At 41.2% G+C, this 27,533-nt stretch overlaps 1 protein-coding gene across 1 annotated transcript in view; it reads right to left on the reverse strand.

The window, feature by feature from the left end:
* Positions 1–26,899, reverse strand: part of LMTK2 (lemur tyrosine kinase 2) — a 41,466-nt gene extending 14,567 nt beyond the window's left edge. Inside the window, exons 1-7 of the mRNA XM_058035815.1 lie at positions 26,746–26,899; positions 12,479–12,603; positions 11,526–11,670; positions 9,703–9,776; positions 9,085–9,203; positions 8,293–8,380; positions 1,636–1,769 (exon numbers count right to left, since the gene is read on the reverse strand). Coding sequence (XP_057891798.1) covers positions 1,636–1,769; positions 8,293–8,380; positions 9,085–9,203; positions 9,703–9,776; positions 11,526–11,670; positions 12,479–12,603; positions 26,746–26,899 — 839 coding nt within the window. The remainder of the gene's footprint in view (positions 1–1,635; positions 1,770–8,292; positions 8,381–9,084; positions 9,204–9,702; positions 9,777–11,525; positions 11,671–12,478; positions 12,604–26,745) is intronic.
* Between the last annotated feature and the right edge of the window lie 634 nt (positions 26,900–27,533).

The following is a 27,533-nucleotide window of genomic DNA, read 5'->3' on the forward strand; positions in this document are numbered from 1 at the left end:
CAGAGGGGACTAGGCAATTAAGTTCCCTGGAAGAACTCTACCTTTCCTTCTGTTGGCTTAAAAAAAGTCTCTGAGGTACAAATGGTCTGAAAACCACAGCCTGTCTGCTACAAAGACAGATGATGATGTTTTCCTTTCCAGAGTCATTGAACTACACAGGTCAGAAACACATCTATAACCTTCAAGTATGTCCCAGAGCTTGCCAAATTGTTTTATACTATTTAAACAAATATCCTGGAAGAGAAAAATTGTTGGCTGCTTGAATTTACCACTAACAACAAAATCACTGATGCTGGAGCTTTACCACTTACTCTGACAGCATCAGGATAGTGTTGCTAGAAGTAAACATTACAATGAGAATCTTGCAGATCCACAGATTAATTATTTACCAAGTTTATCTGTATTTCACTAAGAATGTACTGTTAAATTGAATACCTACAGAGCCATGGTGCTGCAAGACAAGAAACTGATCCCTCTGTTAGACAGGTACAACTGGTATTACCTTCAAGTCATTTGAAATTGTTAAATAGGTTAAAAGAAGAGTTCTGTTCATCAGCCACCAGCTGAGTCCAGGCTTTGGGGCTTTTTCAGGGTTTTGCTGCTGTTTTAAACCTGCACCTTTTAGGACTTAGGTTTGAGAGTTCATTTCTCCCTGAACACAAGACCTCTGCCTTCCCTAAGCAGCAAGAGGCTCATTAATAAGCTCCAACACAAGCTCCTGCCTTGCTGAAAGGATGATGCAAGTGCTGGTTCACAGCAGAGAACAGACTGACAAGGTAACTGTCTTGTGGCATCCAAGGTTTCACCATAAAACCACATTTGGAGAACAAATATTCTTTGATATTTTAGTCATCTCAGAGGTTAATAACTTCCAGTTCCTTAATACCTTTACATTTAAAGCAAAAAAAAAAATTTTGTATTTTTTTGGGCAACTTGTTCCATGAGTGAATTTTCCCAGCCTTTTGCAACTGCTACCATTCTTTCAGTATTCACTACATTAACTTTAATTAAAAATAATTATATTAATTAAAAATAAATCTAGCATTTCCCCTGATGGGAACAAGATTTTTCTCCTAGCATGATTACTTTGAAATGTGCCTACTTCCTTTAGTGAAGCTTTAAATGTTACATGAACAACATCAGTGAGAGAATTCCCCTTTCAGTCAGATTTTCCTTCTGAACTCAACTTCCTCCTTACTGCGTTAGAAAGGGGTTTTTTTCCATTTTTAGTCATACAGGTAACATTACCAAAGAAGTTCTAAATTTCTACAATCTAATAAAAATTCACAGCCCATACGATTCACTGTAACTGAATTTTAACATCCCTCCTTTCACAATAAACGAAATTAATTTGACTTGGCCAAGAATTAATCAAACAACTCCATGAGGACTGGCTTGGCACCAGGTTGTGTTCATGGGCTGCAAACCCAAAGAGCAGCTGATCAGCTTTCAGGCAGGTGGAGCTGAACACCACCGCCCTGCAGCTCAGTTAGCACCTTCATTAGCATCACACCTCGTGCCTCAGGCTATTTCACACGTTTGTGCAAACACAGCCTTCAGCACCCCAGGATTTAAAGAAAACAGCCAGGTGAGTTTCAGAGTGCATTGGACAGACTGGAATTTCTCTGAGCCCACCTGTGCACGAAGTTGTGTTTGTGCATTACAGCAAGGCCAGCAGCAATCTCACACGCCATCCTCTGCAGCAGCATTATCTGAGACTCTCCCCTAATGTGCTCCTGCTCATTGCAGATGTAAGTTTTCAGGTCACCCTGTAAAAGAAGTTGAAGATATTTATTAGCCTTATATATTGGTTGAATCCAAAAAAATTATTTTTAATAAAGATCCAACTGACCACCTTACTTATTTACCACATTTATGCTCAATAAAATAAAGCTCCTCAAGTTTCCAGTCTCCATAAAGGATCTTACAAAAGTCATCTAAGGCATTTGGTATTGTCCTGAAGGGTTTTTAATCTAATCATTTAGTAATTAACACCCTAAATCAGACTGCCACATAAAACCTGTCATGCATTAATAACTTCCATTAAAAAAAACAGAGTTTGATGAGCCTCTGCTTTTAAATGAGATGAGTTTTCAAGTGCTCCAAATCAGCAAAGCTGTCTGTCTGGAAATTTGTAAGGGGCTGGAAGGGAGAGACTAGAGAAGAGAGTTTCAGACATTGCCAGCTCACCAGCTTTCTGTATAAAAAGCATGGTAATAGAGCCCATTCCAGTCAGAGAATTCTGATGATGGCAGCACTTCTACTGAAGCCAGGCAATGCTGAGCAATAGATATGTAATTAATGAGCCCACAGAAGCACTCCATAAATTACTAAAAAAAAAAAAAAGCTTTGAAATAGAGGAAAATAATTGAATACTGTCCAAACATTCAGGAAATGGAAGACTTATGTAGTAAGAGAATCCAAGCAAGGGAAAAAACAAATTTCTGATGCCAATGTTGTTCATTTTCTCACAGTTTGATCTCCAATCCACCAGTCCTGTATTTTTGTTATTTAAAATATAGACTTTCTGAAAGGTTAGCAAATTATTTTAAAGACATTTCTGTATTGAGACTGCACAGTGTATATCACAGCTTGTTTCACCAGCATAACATCCTGAGTTTTGTCCATGCCCATTGTTTTCCCAAATCCTGGGCCAGGAAGCTCTTGCCAGAGCAGGGTTCCAAACAATCAGGAGAGGAACAGTGTTTGTAACACACACGGGTTCCAAATGACAGACCCAAGGAACACAAGCCCTGAACTCCCTGCTGAGCTGACTGTAGGTGGCAGCAAGAGCCTGAAGAAAGTCAGACTCTGAAATTGTCATTCATTAAAACAGCAACTGCTTGCTTAGGGCTTGTCCCAGGTGGATTAAGTTCCTAGGATGCCTGAAATGCACCCAGGAATTACTTTTTAATTTTTAAATACATTAGCAACAGCAGTGCTGTGTGACATCCCTTATTTAGTAAATTATTCATGTAGGCACATATTTTTGTAGGAAAATGGACTTTTATTAAATCCAGCACCTTGAAACATACTGGTTCTTTGTTCCCATTCTGGTCTAATTAAGGCTACAATCAAGGTTAAAAATATAAAATAGGAACTTTTGGTATTGCTCTAAAAGAGCATTGCTTGTACCAAACTGGGGTGAACCAATGCTCACACTCAGGGGCTGAACTGCCACAGTGAGCAGTGACAGATGGGCAGCAGCTCTGCAGGAAGGGACCTGGGAGCTCCAAAGAGCCCTGAGTGCCCTGGGAGCAGCTCCTGGGCTGCACAGGCAGGGCCAGGCCCAGGGCAGCTCTCAGCACCTCCTCAGATCACACACAGCCTGTGCTCAGAGCTGGCTGCCCCAAAACAGACAAACAGGAGCAGGTTCAGAAAGAGCCACCAGGACAGTCAGGGATCAGAGCATTTCCCCATCAGGAGAGGCTGAGGGAACCAGGCTCACTCATGGAGAAAGACTTCAGCACAATGACTGCCCAGTAGAAGTTATTAAAGTCTAAGCCAGGCTCCTCCCTGGATGGAGGATGAGAGAACAGCCATGAGCTGAAACATGGACAGCTCAGACTGAGTGTAAAGAAAAGAATTTTTCACATAAGGACATGAACAGAAGTGCAGGCTGCCCAGAAAGAACACGCAGTTTCCATCCCTGGATATTTCCAGGATTCAGCTGGACAAAGTCAGAGAAATCCAGTCTGACCTCAGGATGATATTGCTTTGAGGAGGAGGCTGGAGACCTCCTGAGCTCCTTGCTAGCCTGAATTATCCTATGATGCTTCCCTGCTAAAAGCAGACAGTAGCAAAACAGCAACATTATCCCTGCACTATTTTGAGAGCCACAAAATGGCCCTTTATTGACAGACTTTTTAACACAGTAAATATCAAAGGTTATATATATCTGAATAAATGCAGTTCTGCAAAATTCACTGCAGAGATGTCTAAATATAAAAAACTCAATAATCATGCTTGAGGAAGGCTCTACTTTCTCTCCAACCTCCTCTGCCACTCTGCCTTTCCCCTCCTTTCCTGGGATTCCATGAAGAACTAAATTTTGCCTTTCTTCCCATCCTTCTCTGTTCAGCCATTTTTGTAAATTTAATACACTTTTTCTCTGTAACAGCTGGGGCACACTTACAGTCAGTGCTTTCTGGCAGCTTTTTGTTTGTGCAAATTCCATACTGGGTTCATGTGAACCCTCAAATGGCTGACATGACTTTCTAACCAGAAGGCACTGACAGTTTTAAAACTGATGGTTTTAAAAATGTGAAGCAGTTACCAAACTACATCTACTGAACACATTCTACCATATTGTCATAAACTGACACATCCCCCCTTTATTGTTAAACCACACACCACTGATAAATCTGCTCTTTGGCTCATAGCCATATTGGCCATGATCATTAAATAGATTCCCTGAACTCTCTGATTATGATGTTTTCATTGCAAAGATTCTTTTTTGATTAGAACATGCTTTCAAGGGGCAGTAATTAAAAAAAAACAAAACCAATCACTGCAAACAGACACCTTCCCCTAACAGCAACATCCCTAAAGTAAGCTACAGAGCATTCCAGGCAAATACTGCATCCTGCTGATCTCATCTGCCCAGGGAATTGCAAGTCTTGAAGAATTTCTGTAAGAATTTGATAGGCAAATCAGCCTCACAACATACATGCAACTTCCACATTTGAATAACTTTCCTTTTACTCATAAATTATGTCAATCCATTAGAGGATTTGCTGTGCTGACAAAATGCTGGCCACACTCAGGGCTGAGTAATATATTAAAGTTAATAAGACAGCAATCACTATTTTTAACCTGGCATCATTCTGCAATGTTTAACAGTGAACAGTTAACTATTCATAGCAGGCTGCACCAATATACAACACAACTAATATGGGCAAAGGGGCTGTTAGACCTTTTTGAGCATTTCTTTTTATATTTACTATTTTCTAAATAATTTTAACACAGGCAAAGCATAGAATTTAACAGCTTAAATCACTTATGTGCAACTGACTTCTCTTGTTTCCTTCCCAGCTCTGCAAAGCAAGGGATACAGAGCAACTTGGGTTACATTATAAAATAGACTTAATGGTAGCCAAAACAGTTCTTGCACATGCAACCAGCAATCTTGTGTAACAGAAATGGATCAGGAGTTTCTGTGGCCAAGAAAACAAGCCAGCCAGCCTGCCTGACATTCAGCATTGCCACCCTGACAGCTGTGGTGTCTCTGCACTACAGTTTCCAGTGCCTCTGATCAAAACCTTCCAATGCCAAGGAGTCTGGGAACTGATAATCCAACAGGGCTGCCTGAGCAGCCAGACAAGGTCAGCTGGCCCTAAAAAGGCTACAAATCCAAGCAAGAGAAGCAGCAATAGGAGGACACTGTGATAAGCTATGAGTTTGAAGGAGTGTGAATAAAACAACCTCTGTACCCTCCAGACTGAGTTGGTCAGCAGAACAGCCACATTTTTGTTACTTAGTATGCCAAATTTGCTAAACAAGGTCAACACTGCCACGTGAGCCTCACAAGAACTTACACCTGAAGATATTGAAACTCCCTATCCAACACAGCTCATCTTCTTGCCATGTTTTTTCAGAACTACTGAATTCTTAAATACACAGGGGATTAAAACAAGCTGACTTTGCTGGATCTACATAGACACCACCCAAACATACAGGAAAGAGCTTTAGCTGAGCATTAAACCACTGGCAGCTGAACAGGACCATGGTTCTCATCCTCCCCACCTGAACAACAGTCACCACAGCCACTGGAACCTTTAGTCCACCCCTTCAGTTCCACCTGCCCTTATGCTTTTTCTGCTGAAGAACCACTCCTGTGTGTTTTGGAAGTACCTCCATGCACCCCAACTGACCCAATTTCAGGGGAAAAAATACAAACAGAGCTTTGAGATCAATTTCTAGAAGTTCAAAAAACCAAAATAATTGCCATTCCAACTGCAGTGATAAAAAGCTTCCTGACACTCCCCTAAAAACCTTTTTACTAAAAACTCCTATTTAGCCACATCTATTCCATCATGCTTCCCTTACATCCCTTCCTTCCTGTCTCTTCTCTGCACTTACTCCAACATTGCCCCCTCCCAGCCCTGGCCCACACCAAGAATTAGAGATGGACAGGGGTACTGAGCTGCTTACTGGGCCCAGGCTCTGCACCAAGCTGCAAAGGGAGCATTGTCCTGTCTGCCCAGCCCCTGAGCATTTGTGTGCACAAAGAAACTCCATCATGTCTAGGAGATACTCAGCTCTACCAAGTAAGAATTATTTAAGTGAGCCAGACTTTAATATCAAAGTTATGTTTAACTGACTGTAATATATAATTTTCTAAAACCAAGTTTTAGTTCACTTGGAATAGAATAATGAACATGGACATTTATTTTCCATTCCACAGAAATTACCTAACTACACTCAAATTTGTAAAACTACCACTTTAACTGTCAAGCTTACTGCCCCCAGTTAAAGTGAAAATCTATTTTATCCCCTTAAATAAAATCTTTTCCAGATTACTCTGCAGGATCATGACAACTTCTGGCATAAAAAATGAAGAATCAAACAAGGATATTATTTTTTCCTGTACACCTAAAGTAGGGCAATCTTTAAAAGCTACTCCATCTTCAAATTTAAAGTTGGATTAAATCACATAACTATTTGAAAACATGGCAGCAATGAAATCTGATTTGGATGTATATCTGATAGACCGTATAAAATGCAACTTACTTTCCAGGATCCTTTTAAAGAAATTCCAATTTGAATAGCAAGTTTAAAAACCAGCAAGTAGTATTCTATTCCTACATTGAAAAACTATGAAAATCTGTTAACCTTAGGCAGAGAGTTTTTAATTGTTAGCAAACCCAGAATATTTCACTTTGATCAGACCCTTAAAAAGTTCAGACATTTCTTCCACTTGGAAAAGAAGGATTTTATCAGCACTTCTGCCTCATTAATTTACCACAGCTAATACATTTAGCAAAAGAGCAGCATGGAAAAATATAGTTATTTAAGGTAACAGATTAATTGATATTTCTCCAAAAACTCAAGTTCATGCTAAGTAATTTAAATTGCCTGAGGCAACTAGAAACAGATTTTTGCACCTGAGTTTAAAGGGAAATTCTGCAGTAGGGAAACTGCTAAAAAAGATCTTGCTGAAATTTATAAATGCAAACTGTCTCATTTCTGAAAGACTCATTCCTTGCTAACACCTGTGCACTTCTGACATCATTTCTGTCTTGACATTTCCCAAGGAACTCTGTTTTGGGTGACATCTACACACCAAACCTTAAAAGCAGCCACTGAGCCAATGTTTAGACAGCCACTTGGGCTCTGGGGTTTGTTTGGTTTTAGTGATATGTTATGCCACAAGAAAACAATTCAAGTCTTTCCAGCCCATGGATCCAAATTTTCATCTCTCATGGCTCTGCACTCTGGGCACAGTTCAAAGGCTCTGTACATGCTCCTCCTTCCTCCCAACATTCAGGAACATTCCAAGGACTGCAGTGGCTGAGCAAGGCTTTGAGCTGTCCCTCCCACTGCAGGGACCATGTGGCACTGACAGCAGTGGCACCACCCCTCAGTGTGCTCCTGGCTTTTCTTTTGGTGCCCTGGAGGCACAAGGCAGCTGCTTGGGGGGTAAAAAGGGCATGAGAAAGGAAATAAAAGGATAAGAATGTAGGGAAAATAGAGTATTATAAGAGAAAAGATCAGGAAGAGAATGAAGACTGAAACTGAAAATTCCAGCTATTAGAATCCATGACTGATATCAGAAGTGAGCCCTCCACTGCATTTTAGCACAAAGCAGCAGAGCATGGGTAAAATTTGGGCACTCTGGAGATGGGGGAGAAGGCAGAAGGGAAGAAATCCTTCCATTTTCCTAAATTAACATTTTCACAGAAATGGTAATAAAAGCACATTAAGACTGCAGACAGCAAATATTTTGGATGTGCATGTGATACTGGACTGTGATAAAAAGCTCCCTGCTATGACCCCTCTGCCCTCCAAGCTCCTTGCTGAAGGCAGACAGACACTGGTAACTCCATTATCAAAGAACAGCTATTTGCCTCCACAAGCACTTAGAACATACATGATGAACTGAAAAGAGTACAAACAAAAAATTGTAATTGTGGTTCCTCTAAAAAAATAAACAAAAGACTTTTAAAATTCTGGTTAATCAAAAAACAAGAAAGCAAAAGAATAATTTCATGAGCAAAGGGCAGTAAATATACCACACACAGTTTACACCAGTGGAAAAACAACTGCAGCATCTCATGGAAGTGCACTTACCAAGTCACAGAACTCAAAAACTAGGAGATAAGGAATGGCTTCCACACACTGCCCAATACACTGGAGAACATTTGGATGCTGAAGAATGCTGGAGGGAAAAAATACAGTTAAAGCCAGGAAGATCACAGCAGAATGCAACACACTGAAATCTCTACCAGAAGTTTCAACACATTACATTGGAGGGGGGTGGCAGGAACAGAAGGTGCAAGTACCAAAGGCACAGATCCCATTTGTACCTTGGTATTGCTGAAGTGTATCACTGACAGCAGCCAAAACTCACAGGATCTCAATCCCACAAAAGCCAGGATTGCCACATGAGAGTCACACTCATCCTCCCACAACCCCTCATACCAAAAATAAAAGCATGCAACTCATGAACTACCAAGGTACAGAGCTGGCTACAAGATAAACCTTTTAGCCAGCTTAGTTCCCAGCCAGATCAGTAACTTTTCCAAAATTGCTCCAAAACCCCTTGTGCCAATGCAGCAGAAGGCATGAAGTTTCTCCTGACAAATGCCAACAGCCTAAGTCTAAATGCAAATACAGCCAGGATGTTAGAAAGCACCAAGAAGAGAAAGCTCCTCACTGACCAAGCCTTTACAGCACACCCAGGCAAGGTAAAGCACACAGAGTTACATGAACACAACTTTTGATCACCTTGGGTTGAGTGCATTTCACATTTTAAATAAAAACATTACAGTTATATGGGAGGGCAAGGAGAGACAATAACACTAACAAAAGCAATATCCATAATTTATCTGCAGCAGAAAAAAGCTGTGAAACATTACTTACTAATATGGTTCTCCATTTCTTAAGAATTGTTCTTGCTCCTTGGGACCTGCACTTGCCTTTAACTCCTTCACTATCACCCTTGCTACACTAGTGCCTGTGTAGATCTCTCCAAGGAGAACCTGAAAGAGATTTTATCTTAAATCAGAGGGAAAAAAACATTTGTGCTCTTCCTGCAAAGAAAAACAAGAGCTAAAAACATGTTGCAGGAAAGATTTCCTGGCTTTTTTATAAACACAAACACAGCTTTGATAATTAAATACACAGACTTTAATCTTGACAGCTAATCTACAAGTCAGCTTTCAGAAAACATTTTCTAGTAAAGACCACTTATTTACTTTTTTTTTCCTAAAAAGAATTGGTAAAAACAGGAGTGTATTAAATCAAATCCATGGAAGTGAAATGTCTAACTACTGTCTAGTAAGAATCTACAGGTAAATTTAAAAAGCACAGATTAGTGCTGTGATTACAGCTAAAAAATGCATGCAAGGAAATATCTAAATTTCAACTAAAATTTTTTATGTTTTATTCCTTCTTGAGTAGCATTTTAAAGTAAATACAGAGGCCTAGTCACCTGAGAATAAGGCTCAATCTGTGCAATATGAAGAGATAACTCCTCACCTTTCCAAACCAGCCATTTCCAATTTCCTGGATGTAGTTTAGACTCTGACGTGCAACTTGAGACTTTGTTCCATCTGTCACACAAGGAAACAAAGGTAACACTGTCAAACACTCAGATGGGCAAAGTTGGCAACTGCTGAGGAAACAGTGCAAGCTTCTGCAGGATTTATACCCAGCTGGGAGCACACATTCAGCACAAGCACCAAACCCTACTCAGATGTACATAAAATAGGAAGGTAATGTTGTGACAACAGCACCCAAGTGAAACTTTTCTCAGGTCCAGCTTCTAAACTCCACCAGAGCACACCCCCAACAAAAGCACAGCAACTGTCCTGATGAAATGTCAACTTACATGTTTTTAACATGAATTTAGGTTTTTAACATACTCAGCAAGAAAGTAAAAGGCCAAGTTTTGCTTCCAATATAAAAGTGTATTATTGCCTGTATCTGGGTAGAGAAAATAACCTACTACAAAAGTCTCCTATGTAAATAAAATAGAAAATCAAGACAAAACTCATAGTTTGTACACCTTAACAATTACAGTTATATAGAGTTCCATTTCAAGAGAAATGGTTTGCCTGCTTTATTCTTCAGCCCAACTGCCCTATTTGTAGCTGCCATCTGGAAGGAGGACATTTTTCAACTAAAAATACTTCACATAAGAGCCCAGAGAGGAGGACAGAAAAGAAAACCAGATCTTGGCAGAGGATGGGCAGTAACAATGGCAGAGCTCATTCACCAGAAAAGATTCAGCAGTGTTGATCCCTCTGCTGGCAATTGGTGAGGAGCACTAATTGATTTTAAAAAAACCTTTTCTTGTCTGAGAACTCTAGCCCACAATTTATTTCCATAAACTCCATTTAGAGCAGAATTGTGGTACTGGGAGAGCAGAGCTGTATAAATCACTGGAAATGTGCTCCTAAGCATGGTGAAGGCCCCAGCAGTGCAACCACATTTTATCCAAGTACTCAGGCACATTGCCTTCCTTCTGGCAAAACACTTATTGTGACAGCTTCATTGTAACAATTATGGCTATACAGAAGAGCTGACAAAATTTTTCACTCAATTTTCCCCAGCTCTTTGAATACTGAGTCATTTGTACAACTGTGTCATTTGTATTAAAGGCACACCGTTTCTTGAAATTTGTACAGGAATTTTACTGGAAGCTTCCCTGGACATGTAATGATCAAGCAACCCAAGCAGTATGTAAAATGATGTGAAATAGCACAAAATGAGAGTAAGTACTTTAGGCTAAACTCTGCTTATAATATGATAAGATGCTTAAGTTTCCTTTTACAAAAATTGTATTTTAAAGAATACATTCCAAAACCCCTTCCACACAGGGGATGAAACCTAATGCTCTGTCTTACCCAGATCACATTTACTGCACAAATAGCCTACAGTGATATCCAGGAAGGGATGCAGCTGAGCAGCAGCACTGCTGTCAAGTAAAGGATTCACTCTTATTTCTATTTAAGGGTGGTGGTTAAAATCCAATGACAACTTAGCCATGAAGAAAACCACTAAAGAGAAGTCACTAATGTCCCAAGGTACCTCAAACCCCTTAGGTACATAGAGATAAAATGACAGCAATCTAGAGAGAGGCTTTTAAGGCAGTTCTGTTCTCTTAAGCTCTCTTACCCTGCCACAGGTTAAGATCTTACAACTAATATGTCCCTTATATCATTTACCCTACAAATATATTGGCTCAGTTTATGGAAATTTGTAACAAGTTATTTATTACAGTGAAGTCAAACAGCCACACCCCATTTTAGACACTGAAATGCCTACTTTTGTTTTTTCACTGCAAACCAGAATTTTACCTGTACGAGATGGAAACTGGGAGGGAGTTGGTAAAGCAATATTGGGAACTGAAAGAGTAAACACTTCTGCTGGAGACTGCACAGATGGAGTATCTTCTGCTGGAGGTGTAAAATCTATTTCATCATCAAAGTTATCTTCAAATTCCTAAACAAAAGAAGTTTAAGTAAACAAGCTGATCTTTGCCTTTAAATAAGCACTAATACATTTCTTTCAGTTTGAAGGAGCACTGCTAAGGAAGTTTAGCTTTTTTCCAAGAATAGTGACAGATATTTAGTGTTCTATTCCTTACTTTCCATTAATTGCTGTCTTAAAAAGATTAAAGCAATGTTTTTAATAATCAAGGGGTTTTTGTTTAGTTGGGTTTTTGTGGGTTTGGTGGTTTGGGTTTTGTTGGTGTTGGTTTTTTTGCTTTGTTTTGTTTTCACTTTAAATGCTAGCCCTGGCTTTGGATGAATTACCATGAACTGCTGAGGCCAAATATTCTCCATTTAGTAATGAGAGCAAAACTCAGTTTTAGGAACACTGATTACAGATGTTCCAAAAGTAACAATTCTCTGATGACAATTTCTCAAGAGTTTTGCTACAGTGGATATGCATTTCAATATTCTTATTTGACAGACCCCATCTGCAGACTAAGAAAAAACAAAACAGAAAGACAACAAAAAGGTTATTTACAGCAGATTGTCTCAAAGGTGTAACTTTTATTACTAATTCTGATAGCTAGTTATTATTTTGAAAAGGCATTAAAGATCCTTACTGCAGCAGGGAGCAGTTAGTTAAAATAAACAGCTGCTCCAGGACCCACAGGCTGTAGGGACACAGACACTGGCTGTTCCAGGAGAGAGGATGCACAGGGACACTGCAGAGTGAGAGAGCACTCACCAAGTGTTCTGGGTAGCAGGATGCAGCTGAGAACATCACCTGTACACACACTGATCACTTCAGGTCTTACCTTGAAATCTATCTCAGGGTCTTTACAGCAGGAGACACAGTTTGCCAGCAGAATGACCAGGACTACCAGAGTGCACAGAGACAGAATCACAAAAGATGAAGGAACTTCTGCTGTAGCTCCTTCTCCTAGAAATAAACATGCATACAGTATTATATAAATATGTTTAGCACCCCAACAAGTTCCTTCAAAACATATTATCCACCTGCATTTATTTAAAAATGGGAGTCTGGACATTTAATCATATGGATATGATCAAAGCTAAGAAAAAACTGAACAGAGAGGACAAACTGGCAAAATAGATTTGTGCTTCACCACCTCCTGCACCATTCTGGGCTTAATTGTTCCCAGCTAAGAGGCCTCAGCCAAAGTGATTTACTGGAGTTTATGATGAACAGTGATAGCACCAAGCCTGGGGATTATGTTTACGTCAATAAATTAATACAAATATCCAAACACACACAGTAGAAATCTGGTCTTTTGGAAGATATTTCCCAAGAGCTAAAACACATGACCTAGAAGAACAGGCAGCTAGAAGAAATCCTCACTTAAACTGCACAAAATGTAACATATATCACTACAGGACAGTATTCTCTCTTTCAATAAATGCATTTGTGACAGCCTGCCAAACACACAAGCTGCTGTCACAAGTGCAATGGATGGAATCAGCTCCACACCACTTCTGTTCTTTGTCATTCACCAGGTGATTGTCTTCATTTCAGGAACTTTAGATTTCCAGCTGTTTTACAAACACTTCAAATAATTTCCCAAAATTTTATATATAAACATTCTACAACACATTTCCTGATATTAAGCCAGGTTATTACTCACAGGATCAAAAGCCTCAAATGGCATTTTAGGAAAATCTTAAGTTATTGCCAGGGGTATTAAACCTATTTTGATCCCTGTTTTCATCTTCAGTAGAGAACAAAGACATGTGGTTCCCTAGGAGACCAGAGCACACATCTGGAGGAGTTGTTTTTGCTGTTGCTGTTTCTTATCAAACAGGTACTGCCACAAGGATCAGAGGAGCAGTTGGACCACATCTGATTAAAATGCATTTAGCTATTACATCACTGCCAGAGTGTAACAATGTCAGGTGACCTGGACTGACTGGATTTCAGGAGAGCATTTGAGTATCACTGGGAACGTCTGGCAACAGGACAGGGTGTAAATGAAGCCTCAAAAATAAGAAAAGCAGAAATTGATCACTTGTCAAGGGACACAAACTTGGTCACCTACCTCTTAAACCTTTAAAAAACTCAAAAAAATGAGAGATTTGTAGAAAAAGCTTTTCATCATGTTTCACTGAACACTTACAGGATTTTTACTTATTTTAATTACATGCAAAAACTGAACTGACATAATGAAAATCCTGCTTTAAAGTGTGTCAGCACACTTTCAGAAGATCACATTTTCTGTACAATTAGGACTATTACCTATACAACAAATAAAAGTTAGCAAAAATGGGAGGTTTTCAAACAAGTGTTTCTGTTTCTAGTTCCCACAATAGTTTTGGCATTCTAACCCCATTAGGGACTGGGAATACTTCACTGCAGATATTGAGCATTGTTCAAACACAGATCAACAACAATGTGAGGCCACTCACCAGCTTTTAGTCACAATTCTGAACAGAACAGAGTATCTCAGAAGAGGGCTCTCAATTGAACAATTTATATCCATTTAAATCAAGTCTTCTATGTAACACAATGGATATTTTCCCATTTCTAAGCATCAACAAGAAAAAAGGGGAGATAACAACTGACATGTGTTTACTTCCTCCAGGTGTTCAGTAGCCTTAATTAGGAGACTAAAAATTACCTGAACTGCAAATATAAACATTCTGTGAAGTCATTAATTACCTAAATTACTGTAACAAACAGACACGGGTAATATAGCTGCAGATAAAATTTAAGGAATTCTTTTAAACTCCTAATTGAAACCAAATAACAAAAGGTAGCTTTACTACAAAAAAGACCAAAAAACACCACCAACAAAAATTACATTACCAGCTATTACAAATTAGAATTAATTTTTCAGACATTTTTCCAAACCCATCACACTTTATTTCCAAACAACTTCCTCACCTTTCCTCACCAGCAATTTCACTGAAACGAGAAGTCAGTTCACCTCAGACTACCTAATGAACAGATGCAGATTTCCCCTAACATCACCACAATCCCAATATACTCCTCCCAGTAAAGATCAAGACTCCTGAAGCCCCTCAAATGTTTCATGCACTGGCAGATTGGCCCAGGCAGTCCCTGCACACTGAACTCAGGCTCACAAGCTCTGTCACTACTCACACAAAGCATTCCTGCTGTTTGAGGCCCTCAGAGCAGCTCCTTGAGAGCAGGTGTAAAGCACCTCAACTGCCAAGTGTATAAAACACTAAAAAATGCTATCCAACTTTATTTTGGGGTTCCAGTCACTCTTTTGGATAACATGAATTTTACAGTGACTTCCTGCTCCCCACACAAACTGAGGGGACATTTCCCTTCTCAGCAGAACCTTCTGCTCCAAACACCATGTCACCTTCCAGGTGGCCTTTCTGAGCAGCCCCTACCAAAACCTGAAGCAGCCCTTCAAGCTGCTTTCTTTCCCTCAATTCTACTGTTTGTGTTCAAGATCTGGCCAGGGGTTTGTGTTCCCAGAAGTTCATCAGCTGCTCATGATGGTCCCTCCACCCACAAACCCTCAGCCCTGCTCTATCCCAGCTACAGCAGCACAACCACAGATGGAATTAACATAAATATTGCCATGCTCAGTCCCATGGATCCCCACTTCTGACCCCCAGCAGTTACAAGTTATCACAGCAAATCCAGCTAGCAGGATTCAAGCTCCTGATGATCCTATGTACAATAAAGTGAGACATTTATTTAACTCCAAGTGAGACATAATGAGCACTATCAATCACAAGCTGCATTTATTGCACATGTTAGATACACTGCACATGTATTCAGACACTGTATATGAAAAAGATAAAGATTTTTTTGCTGGAATTCCTTCTGTGAAGGAAACTACACATTTATCAAGTCTAAAGTCCAAGCCTTTCATGCAAGTTACACTGTTCCCCATCATGTAACCATCTCTTTTAAGTGTCCTGGAAAGAATACAGAAAAGAAAAATATTCATTATGCTACCTCCTAACCTTTCATAATTCCCTAGAAATGAAACTGTGTGAAGGAGCAGCAATTAACTGGAGAAAGTAATGATTTTATTTTTTTTTTAAAGCAAAGATCACCTTTGAAAAGGGAGCTAATCATTAATTCATTAATGGTCTGTTAAGATGGAAGTCATCTAAACTTCCAAAAGCACAAGGCAATTTTCACATAGAAAATTATGAACAGAAGCTTTAATACAAGAAAAATGCCAATTATCCTGGGCAAGTTTCTGCAACAATTACAGAACAGCATTCCTGATGACTCACACAAGTAAAAGCCATTTACTAGGAATTACAGAACCCATCTCTGTTTGGATAAACTTTGAAGTTTCTTACATAGTAATTAATAAGTAATATTTTTAATTTGCAGGGGTTTTTTTTAAATTAATGTAAAGTTAAGTATTAAATTATAGCAACCTGTAATTGGGCTAAAATTTATTTTAAGTGAAGCTATTTTAATAGCTTGCATGAATACATATTCAGTGACAGAAGTTACTGATTAAGTATTGGAACTGGTCTTTGTGACAAAGTGCTGAAAATCTGCTGCAGTATAACCTCATTTGCATTTTTCAACTATTTCCATCCAATGATTAATTCACTGGAGTTTAGTAAAATGACTTGGAACTAGAAGATGTTTAATACACCCTTTTGTTTGTAAATTGTGGAAGTATGAAGCAATGAAATTTATTTTATGGTCCTGACTGAAAAAAAGCAACCAGCAAGAAATCCATTCTAATGAATGCAGGGGACCATTTTATAAAGTCATCACACAGGAATTTTCCTAAATTAAAAAACCTGTTAAAAAACATTGTAAATTGAAATAACTTTAATATAAACCTGGATAAACTCCAATAAACACTTAATTTCATAATTATTGCAGAAGTTAAGACTCTTAATATCACATATTCTGGAGAAGTTAATAGATTTACTTAGCACAGTAGTTTAAAACCCTGCCATATTTACTGTAACCCTATGCAGTAACAACTTAAGGCATCTTAATATCCACCCAGAAGTGAGAATCTGTTCTTTAGGAAAGGAACCACAAAACAGATTAAAAAATACTCTCTCTAACATGCCAACAGTAAAAGGCTTCCAGTCAGCTAATACAAACAGTCTAGACTGGTTTGCTTTGCTATATCCAAACCACTTAAGGCAGAGGAAGAGGCCTGGATTATATCAGCCCTGTATTAAAATAAGCAGGAGATGATGCAGCTGCGTCACTGTGTTACTGCAAGGTGAGCACACCAGAATGCTTCACAAAGCTGTGCCAGCACGTGTTCCATCCCAAAATGGCACCTGGATGGTCCTGAATCATCAGCACAGAAAATCAGGTGTTCTTTCAAAGCTATACAGGATTAAATAAATGTATTTATGTTAGTTACCCACTTTTTAGAAGTACACAGTATCATAAATGAGTGAAAGCCCTGGCTGAGGCAGATATTTAATTAGCAGCTACTGAAGCTCAATCCTCAGCACCTCTGAAGATGCCATTTCCTAAGCAAGCTCTTCACTAAAGCCTGAATTTGAGCACTGCACATGAGAAGTCAAAGGCAGCACACAGGCAAGCACACCAAGAGGCTCACTGAGGAAACAGAGATGATGAACTGTGCAGGCATTCTCAGGATCAAGTACAGACCTGAGAACACACCCAGCAGTGTTTATTACAACATTTCAAGGGCTAGAAAATGTTATTTTCATACAAAGGTCAGGATTCCCTATACCTTCCTGACTTTCTTTTACATCTCCATTCTTCACAAGACAGATCTCCAACCACCAAATGCAACACATAAGCAAAACCAGGTTCTTTTTTCATGATTGTTTTCCTTCTCTATCCCATTTCCCAGTCTGCCTCCAATACTCAATACCCTCATGTCATCCACCTGTGGCATCCTTTGGTATCATTAATTACAAGTAATGAGTGTGCCAACTAGCCAAATATTCCATCTATTGTTACTTGTCAAGCAACAGCCTCCACTCAGGACAACACAGGGCCAGGGGGAGCTGCCCATGCATGAGGGATGCTGGGCTTGCCTTTCTTCTACAGAGTAGGAAAGGCCAGGATGCCTGAACTCTTGATTTTGGTTCAATGTGAGTAATCACATTATTAAGGTCTCCACCTTCAGAAAACTGGGCTAAAAAATGCATGATTCCAGAGTTGTAAGCACAGGGAGAAAGAGCAGTAAATGCACATGGCAGACATGAGCAGTGCCCTCACAAAGGCGTTCCCCACTGCCACAAAGGCAGCGTCAGGCACAGATAAATTAAGCATTATTGGGGCACTGTGAACTTCAAGGGAGCATCTGATTTTAAGCTTTCAGCACAGTAGTTGCTATGCAACAACAGTCCCACTGCATAAGCAAGAGCCCATTTCCTTTCAAGAGCAGCTATATAACTGGCACTAATAGCTAGAACTATTTCCAGCACAAATCCAGCATGACAGCAGTCACTTAAACTGTCTCTTGGACACACTCAAATTATATGATCATGAACTAAGATGCTGCTTTATGACACCAAGTCAGAACAGCACAGTCTTTAAAATACTAATGAATGACCAAATCTAATTCTGTTCCCTAGCTGAACCCAGGGCATCTTTCATAAACTTTGTCAGTTTACTTACTCTGCTTTTAACAAATATTAAAGTAACCACATTTAAAAGTGTAATATCACCCTAATTTATAGTGGTTTTGACAAATGTGATTTTAAAAGCTATCCCAACTTTGCTAAATAATGCTGTCATTCTGTTCTACGCCAGCAATTAAGTGGGAAAGTGCTATCAACTCCTACCCAGCTCTCCACAAGTCAGATGCAGATCATTATCTTTCCCTCATAAAGAGTTTCTCCTGCATTTATTTACACCCTGAAGTCTTCAGAGGTTTGCTACTAATAAGCACAAAACCATACAGACAGAACCAGGCTTATAAATTCAGATGGCCTGCAGGTAACAGGCAGAATACTAAGCCAAACCTCTATTCAAAATTATTTTAGACACATCTATTGTGTAATGCCTGATTTGTATGACAAGGTAAAGCACAACAGACACTGCAACTCCTCCATTTCACAACAAAAAAACACCCCAACCAAACTCAAGCACATTCCATTCCTTACCACATTCCTGTAATCTCAATTTTTTCCTGCTATGCTCCATTTAACAACTGAGCCAAAAAAAAAATCATTTTCAAGATTAAGTTTCAGAAGAAATGGGTGCAGTACCATTATTCAGTTGTGCAATGCTGTAGGACAATGGGCTTTAAAACATATTAGAAGGGCATTTAAATCACCAACCTTCAGCTGAGATACAACACAAGCAAACAGAAGTTTTGAAGGAGTGGTATTTGCATTTCAGACATTCTTTTGAAAATAAAATGAAGAGAATTTTAGTGTGAGAAAGACACTCCAAATTCCAATCAGCCCTTTGCTTTGAATGGCCATTACCAGTACAGTACCAGTATTACAGGAAGAAACATTCCCAAGATCTCAGAGATCTTCACTGTCCTCAACACCATGGCAGCACCTTAGTGAAATCTGAAATGGTTCCAAATGCCCAGAGTATTTCAGGAAGAGACTGGAAATGTTCCTTCATTGAGCAAATCTCTAAGAACAGACACACAACACTGCTAAAGGACCTTTAACATTTCTCAGTCTACACCTGGAATTTTCAGCATTCAGATTCTCAGTACTTAAGACACTCACCTAAAGCACAAATGTTTACTATCTTACAACAATAACCTAGAATAAACTGTTGAAAATATTATTAACTGAAGAGTTGTTTCAGAAGTCTGTCTTCCCATGACATTTTTGCCACCCTTACACTGGATAATGCAAATGTCTAATGCATTACTAATAAGAATAACCCTCACTATTATGTACCCTTTTGCAAAAGCACTTTATCACCTGATTTTATTCTTCTATGAAAAATTCTACTTCTAGATATAGTCTGAAGGGGAAAAAAAAAACTCTTAGGCACTTATAGCTACAGCTATCCAAGTTACTTGTGCACAATTGTACTTCCTCTCTGAAAACAAGAAGCCGTAACCAACAGCTTGTCAATAAAACAATTTCCTGGCTAAACCTGAATTGTGCCACATGGCCCAAATCAAAGTCTGGCACTTGGAAAGAGACAAGTACAATGACAAGACTTCAGCAGTAGTGTGGGGAAAAAATCAAGTCAAATACAAGTCTGTTCCCATATTCCTCTAGACAGAAATGGAGACATTTCATCCCTCCACTCAATTTGTCCATTACAATCCCTCCCTTACCCTGGAACTCCACTAGGACCCTCATGGGGCAGGTGGGTGGGATGAAAGGCCAAGACACATGCAGAGACAATTCTCCTGAACAGCCAGCAGCTTTTCTTCTTTACAACAATTAACCATCAGAAAAAAGAGTAACAAAGACAGCAACAAGGCCATTCCTTACAGAGTGTTCCCCATGAAACAATAAAAACGCCTCTGACACTCCTCCAACCTATCCTGAGTTCTGGATATATTTCTATAGTGCCAAAAGACAGTTGCACAGTTAAATGTGTTTTGTGGACACATGACCCTGAAATATCACTGTCCTATGCAATAAGTTACAATATTTTCAAGAAGAAATCTTAGCTACTTCATATCACAATTGGATGTGTAATTCTACGTCAAGAATTCTTGGCAAATTATTTCTGTCCTTTTGTCCTTAAAAAGAACAGGAGTATATCCTGCAGTATAAGCCAATATTTTTTTCAAACTACTTTATCCCATGTTCCCCTAAATGCTTTTACAATGTGGTTCAGATGAGTTTCTTATGCATGTGCTTAAATCTACTCAGTGTGTTAGGGTGGCACATGCTCCATATCCTAAGGCAAGAATATCCAGGGCAATGCTGGACTCTCCTGGAGCACAGCATCCCAGAACAGCCCTGCTCTGCTCCTCCTGCTCCTGAGCACTTGTCCTGGCCTGCATATTGGCTGAACAGTCAGTAACCAGCACAACTCTGAGCTGGGATTAGTTTTACATTACTGACCTTATTCTATTATCCTACAAGTCTTCCCAGTAATGTCAGAGAATTACTCACATAACAGCACACTGCTCAATTTTAATAAGCACTAAATATAGGCTGCTACTTCAAGTGTTTACAGAGTGAGATCTGTTTGAAGTTTCAGTGCTAGAATCTCATGTTTGCACAAAGGCATCTTAAGACAAGGCAAAAAATATCCATGTTAAAATAATTATGTGCCTTATGCCTTCATGGCAGTGTTTCTGGAAAATCTGGGTAGCATTATCCTCTTGCAAATGTATCACTGACTCTTAATTGCATGTATGTGCATACATGTACATACACTCACAAAATTCTGCTGAGCACACTTTATTCTGTACTGCTAGATGTTGGTTTTGACAATTCCTTCTCAAGTACTTTTTTTTTTTCATCTGCTATACAATGAGGCACAGGAGTTGCAGTTTGGGGTTTTTTTAACACAGGATAGACCATAATAATTCAAAGTAGCATGAGATGATCACACATCATGGTTCCTCCAAGCACCAGAAAAGCATTATCTGCAGCATGGAAACCAAAAGGACAGTATCTCTTTCTCCTACCATGTGACAGCAACACAAGCCATTAAGATACAATGCCTTTGAAGAGACTAATTTCAGTCCATGGGAAAGAAATCCATAAATGCAACTTTCATGTGATGGGATTTTCCAGAATCTTGATTTTATAGCTGATGCCTTTGCAACTCCAAGTACAGCTGAGTTAAGAAATGCAGGAGAGAAAGGAAACAGCAGCATTTTGTAAAAAGAGCTTATTAGATCTATTTCTCATCCCTATTCATTGCTAAAGGATCCCAGGCCATGGAGAAAAGTGATTGATTTTGGAGAGAACTGGATCTGCTCTACAGGCTGAAAGCTTAAAAGTCAGCACTAAAAAAAATCTCCTGTTACTATTTTCTACACATCTTTCATACCACGCTGCAGTGGTAGTCCCAGAAGAGTCATGTCACTGTTAAGTCACTACAGAGATGTTTTCTTATCAGGAAGGAAACTTTTGTAAGTGCAGCAGTGTTGGACAAGGTGTTACTTGGCACAGCATTTCATACTGAAAATCACTCAGAAGACAATTTCCTGACAATGTGCTCCCTACCACTACCTTGCCTAAGCTGTATATGGCACAACACCTTGCTACAGACTGCACTTAAGGCACACATGCAGACTGAAAGGACTATCCTGACACATTTTGTACATTTCTGCTTATAAAAGCTGACAAAATGTTTCTTGTATCTAGACGTTGCTCAAGACCTTTCATAACAGCAGTACAATGAAAACAAAGAGCTCATACAGAGCAACAAAAGCATTGAAGCTTTTGTAAATTGTATCCAGAACTGTATCAAGCTCCAGACATTAAGTGCCCAGACCAAACAGGAAGGCAGCCCCAAAATAAAACCTAAGGAGGACTCCAGTACTCCATGTGCTGTCCTTCTGCTGCAGAGCTGCAGTGTTAGTGCTGAGACAGAACTGGGATTTTTGCAGCTCTGGCATTACACAGCCTGAGGTCCCTTTATCCCACGCAGATAAAATGTGTGTGAACAGTGAAACCAGACTACAGCAAGCACCCAGAAAATTACTCCCAATCATATTTACCTATCCTACCTCATATTTACCTATGAGAATGTTGGGTCTCACAAAATCTTTTTATTTTCATGCAGGGGCACAAGCAGCACCCAGCAATGGGTCCTTGCAAACCAATGCCCAGCACCTGATGCTGTGCCAACAAACCTTCAAACACTCTCTGATCAGTGCTATCTTAATATGCTGCAATGATACCTGGGGAATTATTAAATACACCCAAGAGTTCAAGACATGAGAAATTGCTTCAGAAAGTGACCTCGTGCTATGAGGACTCCTTTAGTTGTAGCAAAGTCCAGACACTTTACAGCCACAGGCAGAGAAAGCAAAGCAAGGCTGTGAACAAAGCTCTGCGTGGAACATCCCTGCAGGCCAGAGTCAGGGCTGGCTTCTTACCTCAAACTCACAGATACAAATGAAAGAGAAAAGAAAAATTTCCAGTTCAATTTGTTTAGTTTTATGATTATTTAGTTCCTGGGACAGAAACTATAAAATGAAATACAGGGCCAAGTAAACAAGTTCAGCTTGAAAGGGGAGGAAGGATAGACCATTCCCATGAAAGGCACAGACCACAATTAAAATCCCCACTGTAAAAGCAAGATTTTTCTTAACTTCCAGTGATTCGAGTTGCTAACTTGCATACACTTAGAAAATGGCTTTTCTCATTATGTGCAAGTCACAGACATTTTACATGGTACCAAACCACAGGCCACAACTGCAACTTGGCCCCAGTCTGACAGAACTCCAAGTAAAACATCAAGCCAAAGCAACCCAAAAGCAACAATTTTCCCAGGAGTATGTATGTACTACAGAGCTCATCTTCATGCAAAAACAAAAAAAAAGTGACTTCATCTCAAAGTTTTAACTTGTCACCCGAGGCCAGCTGACTGAATATTTGGATACTTCAGATTCGTACAGGTGCATGAATATTTAGATACTCCAGATGAACATCTCTGGATATTACACACCAAATTCTAATAATCTCCTCCTGGATCCTACATGACCAAGTCCATCAGCAGAGGGTCCCTGCCACTGACACCCAGCTGGGCCACTCAGTGCCAAGGCTCTCAAAAAGCAATGATGGAGGCATCAATTCCAGCTCCTCACTCAACTGATCAGTCTGTGCAGTCATCACAAGTGTGAAACTGAGCACACCTGTTAAAAATGCTACCACCTATTCAAGTTTTACAGGATAATAAAAGTATTTTTGAGTCCCTCTTCTTTGTATTTGCAAAGACTTCATAGAGCACAGAGATGATGAAAACACTTTGTCTGACATTACACACACACTTGATTCAGATGCTCAGTGGAATTAAGGTCAAGTATGGAAATCCAAGTCACAACTGGGAGCCTGAATGTACATGTGCAGCTTTAGCACAGTAAAGCAGCCATGGCAGTTTGTGATGCAGTTTGGCTGCTAAACTTTGCTGCAGGAAAGCAGTGCCCAAATGTCCTTCCTCCAGCCACACAGCTGGGACTGGGAGTCATGTTAGGCTGAGGCACTTGGGGAAAATCCCCAATACTCTGCAGGTGAAAGACAACTTCAACACCTCAGCCTTGAAACTCCTTTCCAGCACAACTGCCCCAGCTCTTACCTCCAGTATAAGGTCAAACCCTAAGTTCAGAACTAACACAGTACCTATCAGTATCCTTTTTTTCCACTCACAGAATAAATTAAATCTAAGTTGGGTAAAGTATTTTTAGGCAGTAGCATCTTCAACAGCTTGTTTTTCACATTTCCTATAACAATTGCTATGAACCTTACCAAGGAAACAGTCCAAGCTTGATTTCCTTTACCTCCTCTCCTTATTGTTGGATTAAAAAAAAATTACAGAACACCTTGTCAATGGAAGCAATTTGAAGCCACACTTGAGAAGAGCAGCATCATTCCTCTCCATCAGGGCCCTGGCACCTGACAGCTCCCCAGCCACCCAGGCTGGCAAACTTCCACTGCATGCCCACAAATTGGAGCAGTTTTGCTCAAGGAATCCAATCTAGTCTTGCTAGAACCTGCCCATCATCACTTCCAGCATTCCAGCTTCCTCCCCAAAGGAGAATTTATTACACGTATACTTCATGAAAGATTCTATAAAATTCCTTACAATAACTACAGGCACTTTCCTCCCTTTTCTGTGGATCCCATCTTTCCTATCACAAGCAACACACATAAAAATGTTTCTCCATTGCCAAAAAAGCAACCATTCTTGCTAGGTGAAGAACTGTGGGACTCTAAAGTAATTTTGAAACCAGTTAGCAATCATTCTATGAAAAGCCCATGAATTTCCTCTCAAGTTTCCAATCCCTGTGTATCAGACCAAGTGTTACAGTCAACTGCAAGAACTGCCAAGGTCCAGAATGGAGCCCACCACCCCCTGCCAGCCCCAGCAGAGGAAATCAAAGCAGCCTGTCATGGCACACAAGGGAGACATTCACAATGTGGCTGAATTGTTTCTAAACACAACCCATGACTCCTAACCCTGCAAAATAACGTCACAGGTTTGTCTTCAGACAGGTTTCAAACCTGCCCAGAATGACAGACAGAGAAGGTTCAAGCTGAACCAGTCTCATTGTCATCCACTGGGCAGATATTCACAGGAAGGAAGAAAAACAAAAGCTTTTGTTGTAGCTTTCCCCCAGCTCCTGCTGCTCACACAGGTGATGACACAGGACATGCTGCAGCCTAAGAACCTGTTGCACTCAAACCCACCAGGCACACATTGTCTCAGGCAGGAGGAAGTCCTCCCAGCAGAAGTGATGCCAGTGAAACTGGAAAAGGCACCTAACGAGGCCCTAAAGTTTCAATCCTAAATATCCATCAATAAAATAACCCAAATACATTGTCTCTTACATGGCAAAGACACAGGAGAAAGCAGCAGCTTCATTTCCTGGAGCTCGCTGGGTTTCCCATGACAGCATCTGGACAGCTGGCTGAACCTGAGCTAACATCCCATGTATACATGCTGTGGCCTAAATATAACCAAAACCTAGGGATAAAATTACAGGGTCTCATTCATGTTGTATGAGCCCAATATCACAGCATCAGAAATATTTCTCTTAGCAGTCCTGCAGTTAGCACACCTTTTAAATTATAGAATTAAAAAAAAACAACAACAACACTTTAATACTATGTCCTGCAATTTGTCCAATTAGCTTTTCATTTTGAGAATAAAGCTTTTTACCACTGCCGTGGAAATTATGCTTTGTTCTCCCATCTTTGTAAGGTACATGCATAGTCCTCATAGAAAAGAGAAAATTGTATTAAAAAAAATTGACATTTGACATTTCCCTTTAAATAGGAAAATTAACTGCATTTCAAAGAAAGTAAGACCTAGGAAAGACATTATAAAAACCTTCATACAGAACTGATTCTGCTGTCTTCCCTTATTAATATTATTTCTAAATTAATATTATTTGGATAAATCTCAAGTATTTTATAAATAAAAAAATTATCATGTATGATCAAAGGAAATAAAGATTTGACTGACAGTTTTCTCTTTTTCAGAAATTCACTTCTACACAAAGCATGAAAGAGCTCAAAGCCAGCTGATGGAGGGAATTACTTATGAACAATTCATAAATGTTCTGGGAAGGAAAAACTGGGAAAGAGACACAGGTCCAAAAATAAAGGAAGTATGGGTTCCACTCCCAGTTCTGATACTTGGTGTGGAAGAGCAGCCAAATTACCTAATCTTTGTGCTTCGTATCTCTCCCTCCCACTGCTCCTGCTCCTCCCTCAACATCTTGTCTAGTTAAGCTGTACAACTCCTCACGGCTAGAAGGGAATCTCAGCACACACTGCAACCAACCCAGCCCTAACAAAATTCAGTCTCAATACAATGTTACGTTTCCAAGCCCCAATGAAACACCAACAATAAAAATTAATCAAACACATAGTTGGTACCTGTGAATCCTAATAAACCTCTGATCAGTCAGTCCCTACGACTGCGAGGACATACTGTTTAGTTTGTGCCTTTAAGACAAACAGGAAAATAGGCAGGGAAATCGAAGGAACTCAGCGTTACCTGACATACGAGAGAAATAAATGTGAACTACGGGACTATTTAGAGAGCCGGGCCCGGGGGGGCCGGGGGGGAATCCGACTAATCTGACCGGAAAACAGGGAAGTGCCGTCTGCCCCGAGGAGCCTCCACCCAGGAACGGGAGTCCCGGTGATTCACGGGCAGAAGCAGAAAACAGAAAAACCCCGCCGAGCTCAGAGCAGGTGAAAGCAGCAGCACTACGGGCAGAAGGTCTGCGGTAAACACAGACAGAACAATCCCGCAGCTCAGTGTCAGGCTCGGAGCGATCCACAGCGGGATTTCGCCCGCTGCCAGCGGCACAGCCGTGACCTACAGCCGGGGAGCCCCATCCGCCCGCCGTGCCCTTCCCGACGCTTCGGCGGAGCCGTGCCCGCAGCACGGGGGAGGGACGGGGGCTCGGAAACCCGCAGTGCCGCCGCTCCCGGGCCCCGCCGCGGAGCCGCGCCCCCGGCCCCGCTCCCCCGCGCTCACCTGCACCTGCTGGCGGCAGCGGAGCCGCCTCGCCGCTCCCCGCGAGCGGCCACAGCAGAAGGACGAGCCCGAGCAGGTGTCGCGGGCCGAGGAGCCGCGGGCCACCGCCCCCCCGCCGCCCGGCGCTCCCGCCGAGCCCCCCGCGCTGCCGCATGCCGTCCGCTCCCGGACCGAGGCCCGGCGCCGAACGAGGGGCTCGAGGTTCTCAGCGACTCCGGGGAGCCCCCGCGGCAGCCGCCGCCCCCCGACTCCGCGGCATCGGCCCCGCCGCCGCTCCTCTCACAGAGCCCCACCGGCCGCCGCCGCCGCCATCTTCCGGGCTACCTGACCGCGACGGGGCGGGGCGCGCCGCTGATTGACAGCCCGAAGCACCAATCAAACCGCGCTTCGCTCTCAGGAGGCGGCTCCACTGGTTGGGAACGGGCTAATCCGTGATTGACAACCACATCAGCCAATCGATCTGCACAGGACGAGCTAGGGCGGGGGAAGGCTGCGGCGCGAGAGCAGCGGCGCGCGGTTGCCAATCAAGCCGCGCTCGGAACAGTTGGAGGAGGGCGGGGCGTCTCTCGGATTGACGTCTCCCTCCGCCAACCCGCTGGCGGGGCGGGGCGGGGAAGGAGGGGCTTGGCCGAGCCCGCGCGCAGGACTCGAGGGCGCGGCGGGAGCGGCTCCCCCTGGCGGCTGAGTGTCCCCTCAGGGCCGGGGAGGGCGTGGAGCCCCTCAGAACTGCCCCGGGACCGGCCCTGCGGGAGCAGAGAGCCCGGGCAGCCCTTGGGATCAGCCCTGCG

This window comes from Melospiza georgiana, chromosome 16 (genome assembly GCF_028018845.1).
Source record: "Melospiza georgiana isolate bMelGeo1 chromosome 16, bMelGeo1.pri, whole genome shotgun sequence".
In the NCBI taxonomy this organism is placed as follows: domain Eukaryota; kingdom Metazoa; phylum Chordata; class Aves; order Passeriformes; family Passerellidae; genus Melospiza; species Melospiza georgiana.